General features: G+C 38.0%; 2 protein-coding genes across 4 annotated transcripts in view; one reads left to right on the top strand and one right to left on the bottom strand.

Annotated features, from left to right (window-relative positions):
• Window positions 1-6: 6 nt before the first annotated feature.
• Window positions 7-27857, bottom strand: LOC140953006 (uncharacterized). Of its 3 annotated transcripts, none has more exons than XM_073402477.1 (4): window positions 13090-13119; window positions 6240-6328; window positions 4627-4770; window positions 7-275 (listed from the first exon to the last, which is right to left on the bottom strand). In XM_073402477.1, the coding sequence occupies exons 1-4, from the start codon at window positions 13103-13105 to the stop codon at window positions 159-161; spliced, it is 366 nt and encodes a 121-aa protein (XP_073258578.1). In that variant the 5' UTR covers window positions 13106-13119; the 3' UTR covers window positions 7-158. The 3 variants fall into 3 exon arrangements, with proteins under 3 accessions (XP_073258578.1, XP_073258580.1, XP_073258579.1); XM_073402479.1 differs by lacking the exon at window positions 13090-13119 and adding an exon at window positions 27763-27857 and having other exon boundaries at window positions 8-275; XM_073402478.1 differs by lacking the exon at window positions 13090-13119 and adding an exon at window positions 23391-23532 and having other exon boundaries at window positions 8-275.
• Window positions 3272-28000, top strand: part of LOC140953002 (uncharacterized) — a 33100-nt gene continuing 8371 nt past the window's right edge. The window contains exon 1 of the mRNA XM_073402474.1: window positions 3272-3405. The gene's annotated coding sequence lies outside the window, so the exon portion shown is untranslated. The remainder of the gene's footprint in view (window positions 3406-28000) is intronic.

The following is a 28000-nucleotide window of genomic DNA, read 5'->3' as shown; positions in this document are numbered from 1 at the left end:
TTCTGAGTTTAATAGTTGACCGCTGAGCAAACTGTGCTGTTTTCAATCAATTTGTTTGCCACGGCCATTCTCCAACCGGAAGGGAATCATCCACGGAATATGTTGGATATGAATCAGTGTAAAGTGTGTTTCTTTCGCAAGTGGCCCATCTTTGTGTTTTAAGCGAACATGACTTTTTCTCTGACGCATTCGCTGTCTTCACATATTAACTGAGCTTCGTTGCAAGGGCGACAATCGGCGTCTGTCTTGCATGTAGACTTGTACACACGGAAACACTGAAACAAAACGTATAGGTCTAGATAAGTTTTTTACAGTAACAAAATGAGGCCATGTCACACCAGCCCGTCGTATACGTTTTCGCTGTCCACACTAGAATTTACGAACTCATTAACTCTAAGAGACCGTTTACAGTGATCCTTTACACTCGAGATGGAGGGAGGTACCCCTTAAGGAAGAGACGGGGATTATCGTCGGAAAACTGGTATTCAACAACCCCTAAAGGAAACCAATCTAGCTTGGCTCTATACTTGGCATGCTTTCACTTTCAATTATCTCCTCTTGACTTGAATTGATTTTGGTTATTTTTAATGAGTGTCGTCCCTTCCAGGTTTTGGGAATTGGGCTAAATGCCAATCGTGCCAGACTTTACACTTCTCCTGTACTATGTAAGCGAGTGTAACAGCCTGGGTTTTAGACAAATATGCAATTCAGTGGAGGACTTTAAAACCATTATACGCTTTTGAGTCCAAAAGTGTTTAAACTTTGTTGACGTTCCTGTTTGACTTCAAGGAAAGTAATTGGTTCCATGTTTAACATTTTTTAAAATACCACAAAGTAGAACCCTGTCTAGGTCACGATGTTATTGTTATTGTTAATTGTGTTAATTAATTAATTGTTAATTAATTGTGTTAATTCGTTAATTAATGGCTTTAACTTCCTATTAGCACGGCAAATATCTTTAATTGACAAAATGGTAATCACTTTACAAATGAAAAGCATTACATTTCGCACGTTTATTGAACTTAAAGTAAACGTTTTTCAAGTTTGAGTTCAGCCCAAATCAGTCCATTTGAATCTTATCCAATTTTGCCCGCCTTGACCAGATTGAGCTTCCCTGTTTTGTTCGTGTTGTTTTCCCTTCTTTAAGCAGTTATTTTGGTCGTTCAAGTGCATTCTAGATCACCCTATGACACATTGGTGACCAAGACTAAAATAGTACACATGAATTACAGTCAAGGTTAAGCAATTCAAGATAACGGAAACTTCAAGGATTCTTGATATTTCCTTCGCTAAAAAAAAAAAAAAACGAAAGGAGTGGCTTTACGTTTAAAGTGTGGTTACTCTAACGTAACTTATCCGTTTCCATTAGCACATTCCTATCGACGGCTGCGGCACGTCCTTTTTACAACAGACTGAACAACTGCCAACAACATTAAGGCCAGCCTCAGGGGGTGGGGGGAGGGGGTATTCAACAAAGTTTTATTCTGGGAGGGTCCGTCCCGAGGTCCAACCACTTACCAACCCCAACCCCTCCTTTCGTATACCTTCTATTGACAAATGGTACCCCTTTCATATACCTTATTTAGAACTTTGCATCCGAGTTTTAACCGCTGTAAATGCACCGTTTTCAAAATAAGAATAAACCACTAAACCAGAACGTTTAAAATGCACCTGTAAAACCTTCTGGGCTTTCTTACAGACTAAAAATGACAGGTGTACTTCAGTTAGTAAAAGCCCTACCCTTTCATATATATGACGGAAGCCTGAAAAAGGTACCCCTTTCGGGCGGGGTATAGAAAGTTCCCCTCCCCACCCCCTCCGGAAGGCCATGGTTTAATAGCGTTTTTTCGCATTTCAATTTACACGGCAGAAGAAAAAATTGAAAAGGATCTTTGGATAATAATCTTACGGTTGATAACATGTTAGATTCGTTTTGACAATAAATTATCGACTAAAACGTGAAAGTCGTCAATGGTTTTATACTCTGTAAAATTCCCCAAATCCTTTCTCCAGTGAGTCTTCCGTCTTTGGATTAAACATATAACTTCGATCCACAGGTTCGACAACATGCGCAGAGGGGATACATTCTTGACCTTATTGTAATTGTTAATACGTAATAGAAATAATCTCCTTAAACCCCTGTAAAGCCGTACAAAAAAAGTTCAATTTTTATCCGTCCTTCAAATTGACCGCTGAACATCCGGGTCAAGTTTTTAAAACCATACTTAACTTTTGGTTATTTAACGATTTAATAGATCGTGTGTTGTCAGCGTTATTCCGTCGCTTTTCAAGTGACCAGTGAAGGATGTTGGCTTTAAGAGAGTGAGATAATCTCGGTAAATACGGTTATCATATTTAAGATGACTGTACAGCATTGTTAGTAGAGGAGGCTGGTTATGAAAGCCCGCGGCAAACATCAAAGTTGGAAGCTCCCTGAACGTGCACAATCCTTTGTTTTTTGTTCACAAATTGTGACTGAATAAATTAATGCGAAGTTTCTGTTGGTCAGTAAGTCTAGAATGATAGGAATGCTATTGAACGTTGTGCACGGTCAGATTAAAAAAAGCTAACAAAAACATGTAACAAAAGAGTCTAACGGGTTTCTTAAACATTCGACTTAAATAACTGTGGTACAAGGATGTTGGTTTTAGATTGAGGGGGATAACTTCAGTCAATATGGTAATACAATTAGAGATACGTACTAACACGGTATTACAATGTAGAAAAAAAATCATTTTAAATATTTCAGTGAATCAAACATACATCTATAAGGATTTTTAGTGGGATAATTTCAGTAAATGCGTAATTTGATTGATAAAAACCAGTGTAAGTACATAGTTTTCTAGAGATACAGATTTTGAAAGAGTTCGCAACTCAAGTCAACACGGTAATACCATCAACACATGTACTCCGGAAAAACACTGGAACCCTATAAAACAATACGTGTGCGTAGAAAAAAATCGTTATAAAAATTTCAGTAAATCAAACATACATCTATAAGGATTTTTGGACAAAAAAGAGGGTGGGATAGATTCAGTAAATACGTAAGTTGATTGACAAAAACCGGTGTGAGGCTGATAATTTTCTAGAGATACAGATTTTGAAAGAGTTCGCAACTTAAGTCAGCTTGGTAATACCATCAACACATGTAGTCTGGAAAAACATTGGAACCCTACTAAACAATACGTGTGTAGAACACTTATCCGTCGTACGAACGTTAGGAACGTAGACCACAAGCTTAGCACGAGAAGCAAATAGAGTTGATCCAATTACTCAGCATGGCGTTTTAAAACTATAAAGCTTAATGTAAAGGCGCTGAATCGTCAAAGGAGCCATTCCAGTTCTAAACACTCTTGAACATCGTATCAAGCTAAGATCACCTGCATAAGCTTCTCAGTGTTCACTGTAAGTAGTCTGCTCTACTGGTTTTCGTTATTTATGCGCGATAATAGCAATAGTGCGAGTTTCTTTGTGCAGTTAAAACTTTTTTCTATGCGTGGCTAATGCACAGGGGATTTTCGAATTTTCACAGCGTTTAGCCTCTAGACAGTGTTCAGTGAGTGGCTGGTGAAAGTTTTAGTGTTCTTGACAGTATTCTCTCAGCGTCGATTTTTCAATGTATTGATTCCTTGAATTCATCAGCTGCTGCAGCTAACCAATCAAAACTTTGTCTCATTGTTTTCAGCATTTGTTTTTTTCGCTTTATAGTAGTTTTTCAAAAGTACGACCTAACCTGCTAGGGGAAGGACTTGAGACCTAAATTGTGTCCATTTATAAATATACACTTTCATACAATTTCGTTCTCTAGTTGCTTGCCTATTTTGCTGCACATGGTGTTTCTAACTTTATGTGTTATTACAAGTGAAACCCTCAAGTCTGATAACCGGTTTAAAAGTACAAAAACGTTGCACTTTCCTGTGTGTTGTCTATTACGTTTCGGAAAAAAGGATCCTTGTCAAGTTTGTTGACGAAATTCCTTCGATCAAACATTAATGCTCTTAAGCATTAAGGTCTTGAAGTGGTTTTCTAAAGGATGTCAGTACAAGATGGCTCTTACTGTTTAGTCTGTGGATTTTGATCATTAAATTATACAAAATCAGTGGCTTCCCTCCTATGTCGATGGAAGAAAGCCCTTGAGTGAATGACTGAGCCAAGTAATGCTGTTTGAGTCTGTGGATGAAATCCTATGTTGTGGACTATTCAAATGAAACCTCTTCAATAGTATTTTCACAAGGTGCTTTTTATTTAGTATGAAATTCTAACTTTGAGTCTGCGTGTAAAGTAGTTTCACATCATGGTACTATTTATTTTGATTAACGTTCTAACTTTTGAGTCTGTGGACAAAATCCTGTGGTGTTACCATTCAAATGACACCTCTTCAGAAGTATTTTCACATGGCACTATTTAATAGTAGTTCATTTTTGAGTCTGCGAACGAAATCCCGTGGTGCTATCATTCAAATGAAACCTCTTTAGCAATATTTTCACTTAGTTTTATTTGCTTTTCAGCATTTTACGAAATGAAAATTTTGTCGAATTTTGACTTAGGCCACCCCTCGGAGAGGGCAAGGGTCGATATTTTAAAATTTCTTTTGCTTCAATCCCGTCACTTTGTAAAGCAACTTACTGGCATTCTCCTCTGGATTTTGTCGTATATGCTTTCAGTCTGGCACTTCGATTCGTAGTTACAGATCAGAGATGCAGAGAAGAGATTCCTTGAGCATGCACAGTCTTCGTCTCGCACACAAACACTGCCACGAAGCTTTGCGCACTAAAATGATAAAGAACAAACGATAGTTATCAAGAAATAATAACAGATCTCATCCATCTGCCTCTCTTCTCCACAAGGAGGCTTCTGTTTCTTTTTTTTTTTAAATATAATGATTAATTATTACTTTTTTATTCACTAATGGGGATTTCTACTGGGGAGAGAGTGACGAAGCTGCAAACGGCACTTGACACATTCTCACATTCGGTTGAAAAGAGGTTGAAATTTGATATATTTTTTATGTGCCATTCTAAAAAAAAAGTCGATAAACGTGACTTGGCACGTGCCGCAATTTCATAACCACAAAGTAGTTTAATACTTTGGCACGTGCATGAGACAATGTTTAGAGGCGGCAAATGGCACATCAATAAATTGTCTGTGCTTAAAAGAAATTTAGATGAATATCTGCACGTGTATTCTTTGCTCTACAAAAACAATTTTAAAAAAAAAAAACACACTCCAGTCATTTGATACCTTGGGTACCTTCTACGAACCCAGCCGGGATTGATACACGGTAACGTATAAAATGGCGTAGGCCACTAGGTGGTGGGGATATGCCAGAACACCTGTTCTTGGTTTACCGAGGTGGTCGCGGAAACCTTATTTTTTGATTATAGCAGATGTTACCAAACATTCACATCTATAGAAGGAACCCCAATAACATTTCTATTTTACATGCATGGTATAGTTAAAACCGTTTCCTTCGGTAGTCACCTAAAACCTATAAAATGTAATTTTAGCGGACGGTCTTTTACCCTAAAGATGACTTACTAAATCGAGAACATTCTATTTTTTTTTTCTTTTAACCTTTTAGCCTTGCGATTAAGAGTACAAATAAGTGATAACAAAATTATCCTAGATTATATGTTTTCGTTGGCGTTTTTGACCTCGGCAAACACACAGGGGCACCCAACGTCAATTTTCGGAAAATATCTGTTCGGAGGACGATTTGAGATCTAGAATTTTCGGAACATTTGTTGAAAAATCTTTTCCTTGCCTGCCTCTCCTAGGATTTTCGAACATAAAAAAATGGTATAATTGCCCATTTTTTACGGATTTTTACCCTCAAAAGGTCACCTAGAATTTTCGGGAGCTTTTTTACTGGTCGAAAATTTCGAAAAGGTAAGTTTTGATCCCTATAATTTACAGACTAAACGAAACAGCAAAAGGGCAAACGAAACACCAGTGTAGTGAAATTCATTTGTTGCCTTGGAGCAAGATGAATTCACCGACATCTTTGTTAACCTTAGTTTGATTAGAAATGCCAGAGTCAGGCACAGGCATAATAGGATTTATCAGACCGTTTAATTATTTTTTGTTTCTTCGTGATCTCTTCTGCCTCACTTATTTTTTGGACTGCGTCTTGATACTGGCAAAAGATATCGCCTTTTGCATTCGTTTCGTTAAGTCAGTCTTCTAGTCTTGAACACTGAGTACGGTGTAAACATTATAAAAATGAAAAAAAGTCTTACATGTGGCCGATGGTGGGTTGGTTTTGCGTCGCTGATCAACACTAGGACTGAAATCAGCAGCACAGACAGAAATTTCAGGCTCTCCATCACTAAACGGTATTTAAACAGAATTTAAGTTAGCAACTGTATTAAAGAAGGTCGCAACTTATGTCATAGGCGAGATCAGCAGGAAACGCAAATAAATGGACTCTTGCACACTGAGGGGACTTTATCTCCTAAGTAACGTAAATTAAGCAACTGCTCAATGTACGTACGAATAATGTACGCTCTTTAAAATGTATTATCAAATTAGCCGGTTGCTCTAAATATAGAGCAATCTTATGTAACCGTGTATTAGTGGTAGCGCACGTGACTGTATCTCTCTGGGGTTCTCTCTCTAGAACATTAGGCTGTTATTAGGCTAATTCGTAATGATTTGTGCTTTATTTGTTTGAAATGGTCCTCTATATTGGTGGGCTGTGCAGTACTTTTCTCTTGCTGATATACATTTGGTTGTTCCTGACACGTATTAAGAGTAAAACTCAGTATATTAAGGGGGGGGGGGGGGGTTACGGTACACCCCCGGGGTAGCTACTCAATAAAGTTTTACACGGGGGGTAGGGCTCCGTATAATTCGTCTTGACCAATGGTACCCCTTTCACATACCTAGCTTAGAAATTTCCATCCATTGCTGTAAATGCAATGTCTTAAGAATACCTTATGAATGAACCACAAAACCAGAACGTTTTCTTGACTTTTTTACAGCCGTAAAATGCATCTGTTACCCCTTTTGGGCCTTTTTACAGACCGAAATGAGAGATTTCTTAACCCTTTCATATACTTTAACTAGTGAAATCCCTATTTTTCATATGCCTCAAGTGTGCAAAAGGTTCCTCTTTCAGGCGGAACCTCGCCGTGAGCCATTATAGGGAGTCCTCCCTGTTCTCCTGGACTGGCTCATACAGCGTTTGTCACGGTCTGCCATGCATGCTATGGCACAATCAGTACTTCCGTTTACAGGTCATTCACAAGTATATTACGTAATGAAATTAAACCGATTACTTCACTCTTATTAGAGGGAAGAAACTCTCAAGTTCAAAGTTTAAACAACGGTAAGAAATTTAGGGCCAGTTATTTAAACGTAGTTTAGCAAGTGTTTAACAAAACCGCGTTCTAAGCCATTTTCTATTTGCCCAACGGTTTTATCTGAACACCATTTATTGTGAACAGTTTTGTGCAAGCATACAGAGTAGACAAGAAAAGTATTTATCGTCTTAAAATAGCCCACTAAGGAAGAGATATTCATGTCCAAAGATTTGTTAAACCGCGGCTTAAGTTAGACTTCGTTTAAATAATCGACCCTTAGTGTTTCAAAAAAGTAAGATATACTAGGTTAAATATTGTCATTATCCCATTTCAACCTGCATTGTTATCGTAGCTACCCTGAGGCTAAGGTGGAGAAGAACTTTCAGTAACATCGATTGCCCCAAGTAGATCACTCGGGTAGATTAAATGCTTAGCTTTGTGATTGGTTAAATTTGTCTTTTTCTTCATTTCTTTGCTTAGTGGATTTCCAAGATGTTCTAAATTTGAACTGGTTATAACTGATAAGGTAACCATTTGTTTATCACGTTGTATTTGATTTAGCACATTCTGCAATCGTTGATCTGTAGAAACAGTTCTCAAAGCGTCACTCGATACATGCAGATACGTAATCTATTTCTAAACATGTTTTGGTTAGTTAGATCCCGCCCCTTACCAATTAGACACCCACTCGATGCTCCTAATAAAGTGGTATTAGAGATGAAAGTAGCTCAAAGGTGCTTTTTCTCAAAGGTCCTGTGGAAAGACTGTTGTTATAATTGGCTTCCTAAACCATGTAACTAAAAGTAAGCTTAAGAGAGGATACCGATGACTGAAAGTCGTAAAAAATATTTCCTCTCACAAGTGCATAGTTCTGTTATCTCATATAAATAAACGACTTTTTGCAGTCACGAGTCGGGTAACATGTCAACGTCTCGTGTATTAACACGCTTTTGACCTCCTAAAACGTTTCTTATCGCGCTAGAACCTTTCCGCTTATTTTGCGGATTCCTCAAAAGATTTCAAAGATGAGCGAGAAAGACGAAACGATTTACCCAGCCAACTTCGCGTTCAATTCGTTCTATAGCAGACCATTTATTAGTAAGTATAACCTGCACCACGGCATGTGCAACGGCTATCAAGCTCGTTAATGTGCTTTCAATCTTTTTAGCGTAGGATAAATACAGGAATGAAATATATGGATAAATTAGTGCCACCCTTTAGGGCATGGGTTTTGACACTTTGTGACAACTTACGACAGGATTAACTATCGAGTCCGAATATGGGCGACGACTTGTGGAACGAGTCTGAATTTCTTCTCCCCCAAGAGCAAAGGGTGTCTTTGTGCGGTAGGTACTTAAGTGAGAAAGCATACCCAAGAACATATCGCGAACAAGTAGCCTCTGCTCGCAGGGTAAATTACTCCAGGGTCAGGACCTGAAAATGGCCATTATATTATATAATAGAAAACAATTATTGGATGGAAAATTATGGAGAACGAAGAGCTCCTCCGATATCATACGAAAGATGAATTCAGTAGTTGGTTTATTCTTCATTCCAAATATTTCTAGAGGTCGAAAATGGACCTAAAATTTTCCCAATACCTGCGTCAATTCCTCGACTGTTGCTCGACATTGAATGTTATTTTTTGTCGTTTCTTTCTTTACTATGAAGTAAATGAGGTATTTATTCCTCATTCAACTTTTCAAAGCTACCTTCAGCCCTTTCCCTCTCTCTGGCTCCATTGACTTAAGCTAGCCTAAAAGGAGGAAGAGAGAGGGGGACCTCAATCGTCCATTCAGTAACGTCAATGAGAGAATAATAGCAAACCTCTAGTCTTCTAAAACTGGTTTTCGCAACTGAGCTAGTTATGAAATTGGCGCACAATAACACATCCAATATAAGATCGTTCAAAGAAATGAATTTCGTAAAGGGAAATGGTTGAAAACCTTTGGTCAACGTGCTTGATTATTCTCGAGGGGAGTGTGGGAGACAGAAAGATCGCGTCAAAGCGAGTGGACGATTTAAGGACTACCATCCAGAATTGTTTCCGAGAGTTTTTAAGAAAACGATAACTTCTTTCTTACTTGTAACGAATGAATTCACGTCAAACGACATTTTTCGTCAAGTGGCAGCTAAAAACATAGAGTGCTCGAGGTTGAATTGAATTTGCTTTTCACAAATGTCAAAGAACGCTGTCTTTCGTCTTTGTTTCTAGACTTGATTTACGTCTGATAGTGTTCCTGTCAATTGTCCTTACTGCGGTTGACCTGCACACTTCTAAACCTCTTATTTCATTGGTTCCCTTTAATCTGCACTTCCATTGTTTTCAGGGGTAGGGGCATTGTTATGTCACAATCCCTATTGTATTCCCAGCCAATCACCAATCAACCAGGTTGTGGCGTCCAGCGGTTTTAGTGAAAACAAGGGTTTGGCTGGGGTGCTCCGCAGTCTCGCGGGCTCATAAAACCTGGTCTTGGTCGTTCTTATTGAAGGATTTTCTAGCCAAACAGGTTGAAGCGTCTTAAGTTGCAGTAATGTACACATCAAAGATGGAATTTCGAACCTTATCCGAGTGTGAAACGGATGGAGTCTTTTTTAGGTGATTCTACTATTCAAGGTTGCGGGCAAAATCCTATGCCCGGGGGGGGGGGGGGGCACTCCCTTTGTAGGGAGGCTCCGCCTGAAAGGGGTACCTTTGTCAGGCTTCAGGTATATGAAAGGGTAGAAATTTCTTTAGTTGAAGTTTATGAAAGAGTAGGGAAATCTGTCATTTGGGTCTGTAAAAGGACCAAAAAGGGCCAACAGAGGCATTTTATGGATTTGGAAGAGGCGAGAAAACTTGTTTTTGTGATTTGTGTCATGACATAGTACTATGTGCTCAGCATATTTGAAATGTTTGTCGGGTTTTGGGCTTTGGTCACTTCTGCAATTCTGGGAGAGACAGGGTTAACTAGAACATGATGGCGGAAGAAAATGAATGGCAACAATTTCTTAAGAAAACGACACGTTATAAATATTGAGGTGCGTGTATGGTATCACACGCTCCCATGGACATGACTTATTACGAAAACATATGTTAAGTTTTATCCGTAAGCCATCCGTAATCAATGAATTCTTTAAACATTAGCATAATCTCAACTCCATATTAAACAAAAACGGATATGCAGGGTGTGTTTAGGATTTGATTACCGTGTAAAAGTTTACAAATTGGTCTAATTGCTTCACATGTGTCAGTTTCTGTTTTAACTTTTCGTTTTTATCAAATTATAACCATTCAATTAAAAGAATATTCGGATTATGGCACTCAGCTATATGAAGAAGGCTAGTTTGGCAAGCCGAAATATTGAAAAAAGTAATACACGTTGTTATGGTTGTTATGAGTTTGCCACAGTCTTTGCTGGACCATTCTTTTTAGTAATAACTTTGACCATCCGTTTCAATGGTTACAAGTTTATTCATGATATTGTCGATGAACTCCAGTCACAAACTTGATTTCAGTGAAATAAATTCGGGTCCGCAGTGAAATGACCACTGCTCGAGTGGAAACGAACATTACGTAAGCTTATCTCATTCCGCAGTCTGTTTGTTGTACTGTGCAAAGTGCTTCTTCTTTTTGAATTATTTAAGTGTAAGTGAGTTTTATTCTCTCTTGTTAAGTACGGCTATTTCAATGCAGCTGAGTAATGGTGCCCAGTACGAGGTTTGGATTTTTTTTTTCGAGTTTTAGACTGAGGCTGCAAATTCGAGTGGAAGTGAGAGCTTTTGTCTGTGACACACAGGTTGAAATATTATTATGGAACGTTGCTTACCTCTGATCTGTTCCTAATTAACTTTAATTTTCGCTGATGGGTGCCTATTCTAAACATTTCGTTTAATAATTGTTCGAATGTGGCCAGTTTTATCGCCAGATCAGCACATTAAAAGAACGTAAGAAGCGGAAATTGCATGTCATAACGTTAACATCTGTTGCATTTTTCAAATTTGTATTGCTTTGTAATAACTGTAAGTGCGCGCTAAAAACCCATGCACCTTACAGGACCGTCTTACTTCAAATGAACGCAAAATTGTGCCTACCGTACCACTGATCCTATTATTTATATTGCGAAAGATAGGAACGGAACTGGTTACACTCATTTCTCCAAAGGAGAAGTTATTAAAGTTTTTTAAAACAGTATGTGGGTGTTGTTACGTAACTAATGAAAACACAGTAGTGAATCTTCACCCTTGTCTGAACTCAGGGGCATCCATCCAACGACGGAATGTCTCCAAATACGTCAGGAGTGTCTCAAATGGTTTTCTCTAGCTATGCTTTACAAGCCTGTTTGATTAAATAGGAGTTGCCCAAAAAACTATCTAACTTTGGATGTCTTAGGGGAACTTTAATCGTCTCGTTAGTTGTAGGTGGCTTTTTCGTCTCATTCTGTTATCTATTCTGATGGGTCTGGTCGAAGGAGTAGTAGCCGTACTCATTTCATTAGAAAATCCTAGGTGACTTTTTGCCTTAATACTTAAATTTTTAGGAGACAGTGTTTTTTGTAACAAAATCGCAATATCTTGATTAAAAAAAATCAGGTGAAAAACACACCTCCGAAAATCGTAGGTAATTAACTTTGAAGAACAACTCCGAATATCTTAGACGAATGGAACGTTATCCAGAAAATTTAGCCTTTCTCGGCTATCAGTGAAACTGGTTCTGACCAGTTCTCGATTAGTTATCAGTTGATCTCAATACGGAGTTTCTTAATGTGGATTAGTTTCAGTTAACGGTAGAAAGTGAAAAGAAAGACTACTCGCAATGATAGGGGGCTTACGATGCAAGGACAGCGAAGGCAAGGGAAAACGTAGCTGTAAAAGTGAATTCGCGGGTTTTCAATCTTCATCAGGATTATTCCAACTCACTCACTTTGGCAAATGAATGCGAGCTCTCCTTCAGGAAAAGAAAGAACGTTTTGTCGTTGCTTGTTTACGTCCTCCGTAAAACATGAAATCAGGCATTTTCACGTCCCCAGTCGTGGTCGCGGCAAAGAAATGTACGAAAAAGCGAAATGCGCGTGCAAAGTTGTTGTTTTGCTCATAGTCTATTGCGTTTTTAAAGTTCTCGTTGCCGTCGCGGGGAATGTTCTCTGCTCATCCCACGAGCTACTCAAGGCTAATCCTTTATCGGCTAGTCACAACAAGGTCTTAAATCAACCGAATAACTAAAAGGGAAAACTATGCGCGCCACTAAGGAGTAGCAAAAAATATTGGCATAATGCAACGATCGCCTCACCCAAAATTACCGCGACAAAATAATGCTTTAGTACTTCCTGTAAACGCCATTTAGGCGTCGCTGATGAGAACGAAGCATTGCATTTTTGTCTTTGTTCTTTTTCTTTTTTAAATGACCTGTTTTGGCAGGTGTTATTTATACCAAGTTATGTAATTTTAATACCATCACGTTTGTTCTGTAACTAATAGAACATTAGTTTTTCAATAGGTGTGTAAATTAACCATAACTATAACAAATCAATTAATTGCATCATAGTACACTAACTTGTGAACGATACATTGAAACGCTAATTCTTGAGGGGAAATGAATAACGCGTGAGTAAAAAATGTCTAGATATACTTGTTTTTATAGATTACCCTTTGTTTGCTTGCGTTTTTCAGAGGGAGAGAAAATAAGTAGAAAGAGGAAAAAGTAATTTCAAAGACTACTGGACCGTAGACTTTACAGCTGACTTTAAACACACTAAGGCTCTCGTGACTAACTGCACGCGACGCGTGCCATCATTCGTTCACTCACCTGCAAGACTCAACATCTGACTAACAAGGGTTCCTCTATTCTGAGTTTCGACGCCGAAAACGCACATATATCATAGGCGGCAAGGCCCCCAACTGAGCCAGAAATCGATCTGCTACCGTCGGCTTGACATTAGCGAAGGTCATTATAGTTTAATCAAGACTGTCAGGGAGGGCGAAATTGAGCGTATTGTTTGTTGCTAAATTTGCCGCAAGTTTCTGACTACATTGTTCGTTAAAGCGACCTTGAAGGCCATATTACTTTGTGGCTTATCAAGCGTTGAGTGGTACAAATAAGATCAGAGGAAAATATGGGAAAGAAGGGAGAAAGAAGTACGAAAAAATCAACAAAATCTGTGCCGCGCGTGAACAAGTTAAATTTGTTTTTACTAAAAAAAGTTACAAAGTCCAGTATCCAATTAAACAGAGTATATCTCAGCTTATTGGATGTAACTGCATCATGTTTTAAATTTTCCATGCAGCCGCCAGTAAACAATTATACGTGACGTTATTTGCTAAAGCAACTGTACACTCCTGTATCAATGCAAAAACCAATGTATATAACTGAAAGGTGAAGACCACCAGACAGGGTTCCCGAAACAAGATTTGTGGGTCAAGAAATGTTAGGTTTCAGAATGTTACCGATTTAGGGTCTCAGACGATGCTTAAAGTCTGTGCCCAAAGAATGACGCAAATATCGTGTGATTAGGTACTAAGCGTAATCATTAAACTAAGAAGTGCATTCCCCACCCAAGAAGACGCTAAGTCAATTATTCAGTTTGCTTACTCAAGAGTCGTTTATTTGTGTCTACAAAGCTTTAGTTTTGCTCAAAAAAGTGGGGGTGTTCTCATCCTAAATCGTATCCGCTAGCTGCAGCCTGTTCGAGACGTTCAAATAGTGGAAAGTGGTGAGAAATGGGGGGAGTGGGGACACTTAAAACGGAGAAGAAAAAGAAGGAAAGAGAAGGGAAAGCCTTTATCCCCCCCCCCCCCCTCCCTCCTCCCTCTCTAACGTCTCGTTTCATGCTCACTATTCTTTACGCCTTCCCTACTAATTGTCGCCTTGAACGGGTAACCGCTACAGAGATTGCAAATTATAATCACCTACCCCCGTTCTTAAGACCGAGATTAGAAAATTCTCATTGTAAAAAGGAGAGGAAGACGATGGCCTTATAACAGGATGTCATAAGTCAGGAATAATTAGTGGTTTAAGTGGTCTAAATCCCTGCTTTTCTCTCTCAGAGCTGATTTTCTCTCTCATTTTACAAGAGTGGTTATGAAAGCGATCCCTGCGTCAGCGGGACAGACCACGCCTCCCACGCCTCGGGTCAAACACTTCCTCCCTGTGGCTGCTCTGAATGTTATAAAATATATACTAGGAAAAACAAAATTAAAATACGGTTAAAAACATAAGCATGCATACTTTAGCTCTTAATCTAAAACTTGTCTTTCAGTGATGTGTCAAAGCTGGTAATATTTTAAGTTTATACTATCGTAAGTTAATGTACCAGAGCTAGTCGCATGACTTTTGCCTCAGAACGTTTATGTCAGTAGTTAAACCTTTATTAGAATAGTTCTGTACCTTTTACTGAATTATGCAATCGCTCTGGAAAGCAAGGCTATACTTGGCTTGGCTCAAGGCTAAGATCAAACGGGCATAAAACGTACCAGAGTGTCTTAGACAGAATTTGTTTTTAAATAGAAAAGTTCCGCCTAACCATTTTATTGTCAAACCGCACAATGTGAATTGAAAAAGGGAGCTCTTTGATAACAGCGAAACGACTCAATTTTCACATCTGAACCAGATTTAGTTTACATTACGTTCACTTCGCTATCAGCGTTCTAAAGCGCGGAATCTCATATCAAACGTTGAAAAATGTCAATGTACATTTTTAAGGGATTTTGGTCAAAGTTTGACAACTTTCTCTCTTTGTCTCTCTTGTAAGTTAAACACATATGTGAACAATTACGTTTATGACGGAATGGTTGCTACCTTCTTACTACAATGCAAGGTCCCTTCATTGTCTTTGTTCATCTCATAATCTGAGGAGTTTTACCGTTATACAGTTGTTTTACACGAATCTTACAGTGTAGATTACCGTAAAAAAGCCGCATTTTACAGGGGAAACGGGATGACATCTTAAACATCTAATTTTAACCAGCTTACTTTGTAGGGGACTGCAATTGTTTTGGACTGGAATTGCTACCTGCAGGTAAAGGCCAAAGTGTAATGTCAAGTAGCTGAATTATTGGTACAAAAAGGACTAAAAATACAAGAGGAATCGCTAAAAATGCGTACATTTTAAGGGTAATGAAAAGGAAGATTCAAAGGTCAGTAATATTCTTGTTTTAAACGTCAGCGAGCGACATGTATTTTGATTGTGGCTAGACATCACAGAAACCGAAATCTTATATAACTTTGGCAGCAGGACAAGTAGAGGTAACACTGACATGAGACTCAGCTAGTGCAGACCAAAGATCCTTTACTGTGATTGGCTCGTAACTACGCTAAAGTCTATTATATTCATTAGTCGTCAGAAGTGGTGTATTTTCTGCAGACTTCTTAAGTGTAGTTTTCCGTTAATTGAGCTTGCTGTGAAGAAGTTTTAGGTAAGTCCTGCAGGGTCTTCAAAGATTCAGTGTATAAAAGGTTAAGTACCGCTGACGCAGGTTTCGATCTTTTTACCCCACCCATCAAGGTGACATATTTGTTCAATTCATCATTGATCTTTAAAATATACAAATAGACCACCTCTAGAGGACACGCTGATCTCATGATTAAACAAGACATACTGTTTGGCTGTCGAACATTTGCCGGGGGTAACCAACAAGAATATAGTACAAAACCACTTAAACATAGCATTGTTAAACGTATTTTAGTAGTTAAACGGTAGATATAGGCATATTTTTATCCCCTAAAAAGTTTTCATCTGTTCGGATTTCCTAGCTGAAAGTCTAGTGATCCGAAAATTGTAGGTATCAGAACTTATCGTTTCGAAAATTTCAGCCAGAAAAAAGGCTTCCGAAAATTCTAGGTGACCTTTTCATGGTAAAAATCCGTCAAAAATGGGTAATTACACCATTTTTTAGATGTTCGAAAATCCTAGGAGAGGCAGGCAAACAAGAAATTTAAAAAAAATGTTCCGAAAATTCTAGATCTCAAATCGTCTTCCGAACAGATATTTTCCGAAAATTGACGTTGGGTGCCCATGATTTGGGGTAAGCAATTTTGATTGTCCCTTGGTGTTTCTAGAAGGACTCTTGATGCGAAATGTCCACTATTGACATTTATAAGAAATACCTCTCCTTGTTTTGCTCCTGACTTTAGGAGTACTGTTTAATAAACAAGTCATTCGATCTGCTTAGCCAAGTTTTTCACCGAGGCTTGAGGGAAATAAGGAAGAAGAAGCATTCCTACGTAATGCTTGGGTGTGGTTCACATGCAGTTTCGCGAAGACTGATCGGAAGGAAAATTCAGCCATGTTTTATCAGCTTCACGCACATCCTTTAAGTATTTCCTCAATGAATTATTATCAGGTTTTAAATATCATTTTAAAGGAAACTCATTTGTTGAGGGGTTTTTCTATAAGTGTTCTATTTTTGAAGAAGGTATGTCTTTAGCTCGAAAGTGGATTGCAAACAAACGGAAGAGGGGGATTATGATTTAAACTTCCAAACAGCAACCCCACCGCGCTTCTATCGCCTTTTTAAGGGTTGATTAGTTTAGTAGAGTCTTGAACATCATCTGCTTGGCAAGGAGTTATAATCACCTAACACTGACGGAATAAGTTTCAGTCTTGCATCTTCTCATCGAATGATCGGGTAAAGTCTAATTTATTTACAAAATAACAATAACTATAAGTTCCAAACAAATAATGTTACTTCATCAAAACGTTTTTTCTGATCTTCATCTGATAATTTATCAGTTTACTGTAGCCGAAGGCCGTGAGTCAAGTGCCGACTTTAGACGGGGTTAGTGAATGCGTGTAATTGTTGATATTATTACTTTCCTGACTGAACTTTAAGTTTGGATAATTTTGAAACGGCTCAAAACTCAGTCCTGTTTTATCAGGAATTAAATGATTTTCGTTGCCGCTGGTATACAAAATGAGAAATATAGAACCTGTAAACCAACGTTGGGTGTAAAAGTAGATGGAACCTAGATTCCAAACTATACATCTGTAGAAAGAAAGACACGCATTCCAGGGACTTAAATGTAAATATAAGCGCTTGAACTAGTAAAGGCACATTTGTGTCGAGGGAAAAAAAACCCAAAAATAGAATATTAAAAAAAAGTGTCAAAATCAACCAAAAACTGAAAGCCTGCATGTTTACCTTCAAGAAAGCCCAGAGTCAAAGTTAATCACAAAAAGCGACCAATGCAAAAGAACTGCTGAAGATGTTTAATTTGGATACTAACACCCTAAAACTTGATCCAAGTACTCAATTACAAAAGTTAGAACTACATCAGTACTATAAAAGTACTCACAAAAGACTAGCACCATAGGATTTCTTGACTTCCAGACTCAATTGCAAAAGTTAAACCTGCCTTGGAACTAAACAACTGAAAGTACTGCTGAGGAGGTTTCATTTTCCCTATTGAATCCCATAGGTCGCGACATTTTTTTAATATATAAATACAATTTGCACATAAACATAAACCTAAATGCATGAACAATATGAATCACTGCAGACTTTTCGTGAAACCCGTATCGATTATTTTGGGAGAACATTTAGTGGTGTAAACATCACCTTTTCACAGGAGACATAAGCGGATATTGCTCGAGTTCCTTACTTTATTATGTGCTCTCTGGTTTTCCGCGAGTCGAACAATTCTTTTCCACTTTTAAATAAGCTGATCCAATTTAAGCTGAGAGTAGTCACACACACCTCCCTGGGATTTCGTCCACAGAAAGTAGGAAATTTAACGCATAGCATGTCTTTAAATAGCCTGTGGCGCTTGAAAGTAATGAGCGCTGTCTCTGTCGCGTGCCCAGTTCTCTCTCTCTCTCTTTTGCGACTGTCTCTATACTGCAGGAGTTATAGATATGGGCCGGGTTGTTCAAAATTGGTTTCAAGATAACCCAGGGTTTGTGCGAAATGTGAATTTAGAAATGAAAGCGTCAAAAGCAAATTCAGGTTAATTTGCTACATTTTGTCTACAATAGGCCATTTGCACTATGACATCATTTTACTACTACGACCAGATTCCTTCAGGGTTTTGCTTTCTTGTGCTAATTAGGGCTTTTGTTATATAAACCTCACTGGGATTACAAAATTTAAATATGAAAGGAAAAACGAAAAGGATTCTTTTTGACGCCATCGTAAGTGCAAATTAAATGCCCTATTTGATGACTGGATGCTCTAAAAAGAATAGAGAAAATTATCTGAGAAAATGCTTTCAAAGAAAAGAAACAGAAACCCGGATAAAATTTAATCCCAGGTTAGTGGTAATCGGCTTCTGAATAACTGGGCCATGGTTATATGATTTTAAGCATTATGAACTATGACTCAGGCAAAACCAAGGACAATAATAATAATAATAATTAATAATATTTTATTGTTTATAAGTTGCAAAATAGCATTTAAATATGATCCAATACGCACTAACAAAAAAACAACATAAAATTATAGGTAAAATTTCCTTAAAAAAAAACTAAAAAATTAGTATTAGGGCGCTTACCATTTGTCAGAACTGGCCGGCCAAACCATTCCCAACGCAATGAGAATTTCCATTTTAATCAAATCTCTCCAGCCAGATCAGTCAAATCCTAAGTAGTATGCACCAAGGAAATGGTTGTTCAGCAAAAACTCTTGGAAAAAGAGTATTTCATAATCAAACCGACTGGTCGGGCAATGGTCCGGCAGGCCAGTTCTGACAAATGGAAAGCACTATATATGCAATTAAAAAGGATGTGCGAAATGCCATTTTTGGCGTATTAAGCACTCATAACTGTTAAAGCCACTTCTGGCCTATATACCTCAGACTACTTGACGAGATGATAGTTTGTGTTTTTATAGAGTTAGATCAACATATATACGATATAGCTATGTATAAATTCGAATTTTCTGTGGTGGCCATTGCATAGATTTCACATTACAGATTAAAATTTAGAGAAATGAATCAATCTTTAACTCTGAGCTAAAAAAAATATGCTAATTTAAAATAATTTGTATTTGGCTGACGTTTTAAAAGGTTAACGATGGCAGCATCCCTAATAGATGTGGGAAGTGACTTCAATATTCCTGGTGCAGCCATTCTAAATAAACGGTCACTCAGCGTTAAACAAAACTTATGTTAAAACTTATGAAGTCTGGGGCTAACAGATCGCAAAGGATTTCCCGTGCCTTCAAACCCTACTCCTTTATAGTTTCTTTGCCTCCTATGTATGTAAACAGGCCTCGGATTGCGTGCTTGTGTTTGCTTTGTTTATTAGTATTGGACCGATGCAAAACCGCAAGAGTAGTTTTAACGTCAGGAGTTGCTTTTTGCGTTCGCGACAGATATTGAGCGCGTAAACTAACACGTGCGTTACAGGTCAAGCGTGAATTTCAGTGTTAGGCTTTCATGCTCGGATGACATTCCGCTATGAAGGGCGCCGTTATATATGCATATCATTATGTACTTCATCCGCATTTCAAGATAGTCTGACTTACATTCAGTGCTACAAATCAAGCTGGTGTTGAGCGCAGGACAAGATGCGTCTTAATTATGACCTCCCACATACAAGAATGTTCGCCCAGCCACGCCTATCATCGTGGAAATCTATACATGCTGTGAGAATAGAAAAAAAAAAAAGAATATTTGCGCAAGGTGGTTTTCTTTGAGAATCACGATCTTTGTTTTGTGAAAAAGAACTGACCATAACTAAAACTTTTAAGTTCAAGCTGTGTAATATAGTTTCTTCTCTTGCGGATTATATGGCGTTGAGTGGAACTAGGATCATAAATTCGTCTTCAGACTGTTTTCAAGAACCTTCAAAATGATGAGTGTTAGATTATTAATAGCGGCAAGCCCAGTGCCAAAAAGTACTCGAAGTACAAAATTTCAGAAGACGAATCTCGTTTTGTAATGCTGCCGAATCATAAACTACCATGCAATAATGAATACTGCCGTAGACAAGTTTCATCTGAATGGTCACACCGCTTTTTTCAAGAATTCAAACTGGTACGATTAAACTTCTAATCAACGTATTGATTATGAGAATGATCATTGATTGTCTGAAAGCACCTTTCATTTGCAAGGCAAGGGCTACGAAGCTAATGAAACTGGATCAAAACAAGTAAATACTGTAGCAGTGACATTAGCCATTAGTGGATGGATGATCATTTTTTTTCTTGAAAACTGAGATCATTCATCGCTATCGAACAGTTTGCGCCGGAGTAAGAAATGAAGGCGTTGTCTCTGTTCAACCCATTCCTATTTGAGTTGGTCGTGGCTTAGTTTATCAAGCGATTAGTGTGATCAGGGTGTAAAATCAAATAAACTAGGCCGTCCAAAATAACAACAACACCAACATCAGCGGAAATATAACTTATATACAACACGTTCTATGGACTTAACCTTGACCAGTGCAAACTCGAAGTCCTTGAAAGCAAAACATTTTTTAAAGTTTAGTGAATCTCAAGTGTCTAATCAGGTGTGATCAGCATACACTATCAGGCGTCTACAGTACGCAATGGGTCGACTTCATAGGATTGGCGTGATTAGAGAAATCTATTTTTTTCATTTTGCTGTCCTTTGCAAGTTTTGTAACTGACTCGGCTGTATGTGCTTAGTCTCTTTGCATGTAGCAGTCCTTTTGAGTTATTCTGTGTTCAAGGGGCGAAATCAAACGAGACAATCTCTAAAACAACGAAGACTAAAAGGGTATTTTATGGATTTAACCTTGATCGGAACAAAAGAAGCCAATTTAGCCATTTATATCCCAGCAGCAAGACATTGTCGAAAGTTTACTATGGCTCAAGTGTCTACTCCCTATCAGGAGTCCAACACCTGTGATCGTTTGAGTACAAATCCACCAGCGTGTTTGTCATATTTTCTACTGACGACTTTGCAATTGAAAAAAATAGTTTTAAGCTCTCAGACAAAAACATCCCCTCATTGTAAGCAGAATAAACGAAAACAGGATTAAACATACTCGAGCAGTTCACACAGCGAATCTTTCAATGGCGTTAACCCGGCACAAGAAACTGCCGTAAGGGAAGAATTTCCAAGCAGCCCAAAGAATAAGGTAGCATTAAAACTCTGAGGGGTGGGCTGGATAAAACATCGTTGTAGTGCTGCGGAATGTTAGAAGCGTTAAGAAGCACTTTTGTATTTTACCTTTGAAGACTCTAAGTTGATGATGTACCACACAAGTATTCTTGGGCAGTTCTGCAGGCAATAACTGTAGGCTTATTTCTCTTCACTTAACCCCAAAATCGGGTTACTAGTGGAAGGTTTAATTTTCGTCTGAATATAACTTGGATTAACGGTAGAATATCACCCACTGTGAAAATTGGATCGATTATACAGACCTAAAATTGAATAAGCTGTAAGTTAAAACATGTCCTATTTGATATCACTTGTCGGTCACTAACAATTCAAAAATATGTATTTTATATACATTTATCATTTGTAACCATTGAAGAAAATTCTTGATTACTTAACAGAGATATTTGTCTTCCCTAGTATATATATAGGCCTCGTTTCTTCTCTGACATAAGTGTTTGTTTTTTACTGAATATTGCGCTGAGAATATATAGTATTAAGTTTATATTTGCTTGTCTCATGATCAGTCAAGCCAAGTCAAGCGTCAAGTTTTTTACCGCACTCTCGAAAACATGAGCGATACAATATTGGAGAACAAAGAGAGAGAATACTTAGGAAATATAGAGCATTTTAAGTGATATATACAAATAAGTTGATATCAGTGCACAGTGACCATAGTAGCCTGAGTCAGCTGTCGTGTTGGCCACAGTTCTGTTTATAAGTAAGGTAAGTCTAAGACAAGAGGGCGTACAGATCACTATACAATGTAGTCAGTCTAAGTAGAAATTATTTGCTCTCACTTAACGTATATAAAGGTCTTAAAATGGAGTGGATCGATATCGCGTTACTCGCTTGGAAAGCATTTCAGTCTGGATAACCACTGTCCATCATTGACATCTAACTACATCCTAATCTAAAAAAAATTAGAGGCCCTTGATGGTGTTTAACCAATTGCTGAGAATTGATTTAAAATATCAGTTTAACTGTAAGTTGAGAAATCAAAGTTCTATTTAACTGATAGAGTCGAGATCTGGGATCCGAATGAATGATGGATTTTTAAACGGTGTTTCAGACTTTTTTAGTCTGTCAGCACGAAGCACTAGCAAGGGTGTTACCATTCATATGAATTCACTTCAGTAGTATTTTCACCTGGCACTTTTTTCAGTTTTTCATTTTTATTTTTGTTTTAAATTTTTTACAGCATTTCGCAAAATGAAATTGGGAAATTTTGTTGAGTCTTGTCTTTGGTCACTTATGAGAGTGGAAATAGTTAACTAATATTTAAAAAATAGGTTGAAATGTTAACCTATAGCGGAGAAGTCGCCCAACTACGATTTGTGTACCTACTCGACATGCCGACTTTGATAACTACCGTCCGGGTGTACCAGCTACGCGTACACCAGTACTCAAACACTTAAAAGTCGTTTGATATTTATGCGTATAAATCTGCGCGTTTATACCGACAATAACATTTGTGTGCATGCGAAACCAGTTAATCACGTCGATAATAGAGTTGGCAGAACTTAACGACATAAAATTCCGGCGTAAACACCAACCAGCTACTTAAAAGCACTAAGAGCTCTTTTAAAGTAATGGAATTCAAAAATGGCGTTTTACAGGAACAGGAAAAAACTAACTCTGCCATGAAGAAAAACGATATTGACGAATTTCCTTTCAGTTAAACGTTTGTCAAAAAAAGCGTCGAACAATTAATCGTCGTATCAGACTGAAAAGAGCAATGAGTGGGCTGAAGTAATCTCAAGTTTTCATTTCTCCGAGTAAAAGGAAAAGATTTTATCAGCTGCTGGGCAGCCAAAAGACAGCACTTTTGTTGATCGGCTTGTGTCGCAGAAAAAGCAGCCGTTAAACAAAACAGTAAGCCATAAGTTAAACGACCAAAAAAAATAAAAACGAAAACGACGAAGTTTTGGAACTGCACCTGCACCAGTTTGTAGTTGCCGTGCTTTGCAAGTGGCCAACCGTGTCCCCCTTTACATCTGCCTCAATATTATAAATTAATTGCTACTGTTTCAACGTGAGTCGCACAATACCTTTTATACACGAACATTCAGAGCGGAGCAGGAGACAATTCAGTTATTTCTGTAATGTTTCACTCTCTATCTTACAATCCATAAACAACACGTCAATGCAGCCGCTACTAACAGTGAAACTTGTGAGAGCAAAAAAATTGTATCGACGGGGTACCTTTGTACTAAACCACAGGCATCTTGTGGTATTATTCAAAAGAAATAAAGATCAAAACCTCCCTCGTGGAAAGGAAACGGCAATGTTTATGAACAAATTTGCTTTAATTTGAAACATTTTATAGGATGTAGGCCGGGACGAAGTCCAAGATACCTCTTTGCCACCAAAAACGTGTTTGTCAATGCGAACATAACTTTCATACTCGTGGTGGCGCCAACCACAGCTCCTTTTCCTAATCTAGAACATTCGTACCGTGAATTCCTCACCAAAAACACGTTATCAGGTAGACATGCACAGCTTATCTTAACTTGGCACGATGAAAGGTACTCAGTTCGTCGTAATATGTGGTGCTTTAATTATGAATACACAATGCCATTAGCTGCCATTCACTTATTTCCGCTATGTCCTCTTTCTTTTTCTGTGACTGAGTTACAAATCACTGAAATATTTAGCTCATTATTGATAGCCAGGTGACCTTCAATAAAATCGTCCCTTTGGCTCTCGCTAAACTACAAGGGAGTGGCATTGTTTCGGGGGCATTGCAGAAATTCTTATTTCGGCGTGAAAGCGTCTGCCCACATGAATAAATGAGGGAATATTGCGGGGACCGGCCAGATTAGCTATTACGTCAGTCAAACGAAGAACCTGAGCGGCCAGAAAACCAATGTTCGACAGTATTGTCAGAGAAAAGGCAAAGGTCGTTGAAGGAGAGAGGAAGGCTATTTTTGTACCCAGGGAGGTTATTTGAAAGGTTGGTGAATTTTCGCTCAATACCTACTTTTGGATGAAATATCATTATAGACTATATATTTTTTGCATAGATAACAGCTTTCCCTTTTTTATTCCTCTTTTTACCGTTAGATTTCAGAAAATAATAGAAAACTCGCTCGTGTTCGGGGAGAAAGTTTAACTAAACTAACTAATAATGAACAAAACTAAAATAATACTTTTAATAAGTTTACCTCGCCAATCCAAGACACTGTTTGAAACACCCATATTATTCGGCGTACATTCATAATGTCATTTTAATAATTTTTCCGATAGGATCTTATCTTAGCTGATAGTAGCATTGCATGCTACCATTTGAAAAGCGCAGTATTATATTAATTTGAAAGCATGTTTAACATTATGCGCGAAAATCTTTCTCTCTAAATCTTCCTTCCTCTGCGAGCGTCGGGTAAACAATTTATTTGTGCAAATGATATTTCGGAAGTCCTGAAAAACTTGACTTAATTACTAGATCTTTGAACTTCATTATAATCAAACTGAAACATATTACCACTAGTTTTCATCACTGTTAACTAGTACTGAGTGAAATAATCCTCTCGGCTCTAACAATGTCGTGGCAAAATCGGTTCTAGTGCATTCTTGCAAATGGCATCGACATAATTTGGTATCAAAAACCGTTGGTGCCGATATAATAACTTATAGGCGTTTTGCAGATCTTGTTTGCTCATCCTTGGGCGGATTTAGACAGGGGCCCGAAGGAGCCACGGCCCTCCTCGTTTTTGTCTGAAATATTGTTTATTTTCTAAAGAACTTTCCAAAAGTCTATCTTCCAAAACCATAATTTGTGGACACAGAAGCTCACAGAATTCAAGCTTTTATCAATTATTCTTTTATCAATAAATAGTATCAATACCTGGCACCTTGCATAAACCTCGCCTCCCTCTTTCTGAATGTTCTGGATCCGCCCTTAGTATCCAAGTATTAATTAAACGGAATTAGTGGTAGTAAAGGTGCTTTTTGATCTAAATTTCCTTATAAAAGCCATTATTGAGGTCTGAAATTTAGCTTTCCCTTTTGACGCTGTAAACAAGCCACTATCGTGTGGTAATACTCAGTTCCGCGAGCTACAATTTTTTTAGCAAAAGTTTTATTATCAAAAATGTCCTTGTCCTGAATTAGACTGTGACTTAACGTCTGGGCAGTAAAAGGTTTATTATAAACTGCTAACGTGTTATGATACACTCTCTTGATATTTGTCCGCCTGTCGTTCTTTGTTGTGTGTCGTCTCAGCATAGCAACCAGAAAAAAAATGAATACTTCAACTCTGCCTTCAACTCTAAACAAAGACAAAAATGCTAGCTTGCCCACCTGTGTGAAACCGCCTTTTTCTTTGAGAAAAATATAAAAAAAATTGCATGTCTTTGTCCTGTTTTCCACAAAAGATCTTAGTTATTTTTCGGCCAAAAATACTATTCTGTGCTCTCAGCAAGCACAAATTCCTACGGAAGCGGGTCACTTGTTTTGCAGACATTTTTCTTTTGTCCAGAGAAGGTTTAATGACAAACACTTGGGCTGCGGTTTTAAAAAGAATAAGTTATATATTTTCCCTCTTCCTGCTTCTCAAATTTAATACCTCAACATATTCCGGGAAAGGCAACGAAAGCAATCCTTTTGCGGAACACGCAACGGCGTGCGGGGCTTGCAAACATTAGATATAGGTTTTCAGTGCCGGAAGCAATTTGCAGTAGAACTGCTTTTTCGGTGAAGAGAATATGCGTTCCGTCGAAGTATAATCTTATCTCAGGAGCATGTAAGATGTGGTTTTCACAATGGACGCAAACAACACACACATAAGGACAGTTCATGTACCTTGTAATGACTGAGGCTCTCAACTCAAACAGAACGAGTACACGTTTTGCCAAGCCAGCATTCTATAAGAGTTGTAACTAATAATCATTTCATAAGCACACGTTAGACATAGGGGAATGGTAGATACGCGCCTCGTTGGCTATGACAAGCGGTATTGGAATATATACTTACAGCCATTAAACAAGGACAAGTCAAAAATATTGATTACTCTTCCTGACTTTGTTTTGTAAAAGCGACGAAAAGACGACTTATTGGTTAATTTTCTCGAGTCGCTAAGCCAATCAAAAACTCCAGAGTTTCATAAAACAACGAGTGATACATAGAGTAAAGCAACGCTATGAGTATCGCCTAAGGTAGCACCGAATTGTATATGGTCATGTGTTAATAGATAGGCATATTCGAGTGAAGATTTTATTCACAGCTGATTCGAGAATATTAAAGCATGACCATATATACCGCAAACAAAAGCTCAGGAAGTGTATTCAACACGGATGATCTCTGGCTGACGCGACGGAGAAAGATAATACGGGCGAAGACAAGTAAACTTTGTCACGAGCCGATCTCGGCTATTTTACCCAATTCTCGGATAATTTAATATTTCCCAGTTTTTCAGACTAACACAAGAAAATACAACCTATCTGTAAACTTTGGGCACATCTATTTGAAATTAAGAGGGGTCAGGCGATTAAAATAATCACATTGTATAAACTTAGGTTTAAACAGAGGGAAAATATTATTTAAGTCAAAAGAAAACAAAAGGAAAAAAACTCTGTCGTCATCGTCTACTTATTTCCCGATTATCTTTTCAGTACCTTCTTCGGTGACGACTTGTTTTTCCTTTTTACAGTTTGAAGCAGCCAAAGTAAACAAAAAAATATGTCTTATCTGTATCAAGAGAAACAACCCGAGACTAGAAATGAAGAATATACGCACACACAAAATATCGTCAATTCTAAAGCATTTGAAACTGAAGAAAAAGGCGGGTGACTAACTTTTTACGAGTCGGGTGAAGTATAAAAGTCAAAGAACTCGATTTCCGAGGTTAATTAACTGACTGCTTCCTGAGGTCCGTTTCTCGAAAGTCCCGTAAAGCTGCTGTTGTTTACATGCAAGATCGAGGTTTCAATAGTTTTGCATCTAGCGTGATAAAACTGTCAGTTAATGAAACAAAATGGAGTAGTTTGCTAGCCAGGACCCGCGCTCTTATTCATTATACTTCGATTTGAATATTTGATTTCAGGCCCGAAAAGTTACCGGGACTTTCGAGAAACGGACCCCGGGCCGGCTATGTATTGAGTTGATTGTTCCTGAGTTCTTTAATGGTTTAAAACTAGTATCTATTCCATGTGAAGTCAAAGATGTCTTCAGACAACGATACAGGTGCCATTAATTGAATTTAGTCCAACTGCACATGCATGCGGGATACATAATGTTGAACCGGAAGATTAAAAACGCTCTTAACGATTCAAAAGCTATCAAAACTGCTCATTTACTAAGTTTAGATGCGTTCTTTTTACATGAAAAAATGGTTTTGTTAAGACAAATGAGTTGACAAGGATTATTTGGCCACTTTAAAGAGTTGAAAGGCACGACAGTTTTTTGAGATATTAAGCTCTTTACCTTTTCTGGCCGTTTGAGTCGAGAAGTGGTTTCCGTTTTAGCGGTTATTGTACGGAAATCGCTCGGTTTGGAAAGATTTCTCAGGGCGGAACACAAAGTGCACTATGTTAAATGCCGAGAAACGGGGAAAACTTAGTTTTAAGTCCGGTCCGTGTTACTACGGGTGTATCATTATCATTATTATTATTATTTCCGTTTAATGCAATTTAGGTGCGGAATGTACAGAGACGATTACGAC

Source organism: Porites lutea, chromosome 11 (assembly GCF_958299795.1).
Source record: "Porites lutea chromosome 11, jaPorLute2.1, whole genome shotgun sequence".
In the NCBI taxonomy this organism is placed as follows: Eukaryota; Metazoa; Cnidaria; class Anthozoa; order Scleractinia; family Poritidae; genus Porites; species Porites lutea.
Note: the sequence above shows the minus strand (reverse complement) of the source record. Positions and strands in the feature narration are given on the sequence as shown.

What these genes read in the sequence shown, in the direction of transcription:
- LOC140953006 (XM_073402477.1), bottom strand. An exon ending in CAACCCACCATCGGCCACAT is followed by an intron (nt 4,771 to 6,239) that starts GTAAGACTTTTT and finishes TTATCATTTTAG; the next exon opens with TGCGCAAAGCTTCGTGGCAG. An exon ending in AAATCCAGAGGAGAATGCCA is followed by an intron (nt 276 to 4,626) that starts GTAAGTTGCTTT and finishes GTTTTGTTTCAG; the next exon opens with TGTTTCCGTGTGTACAAGTC.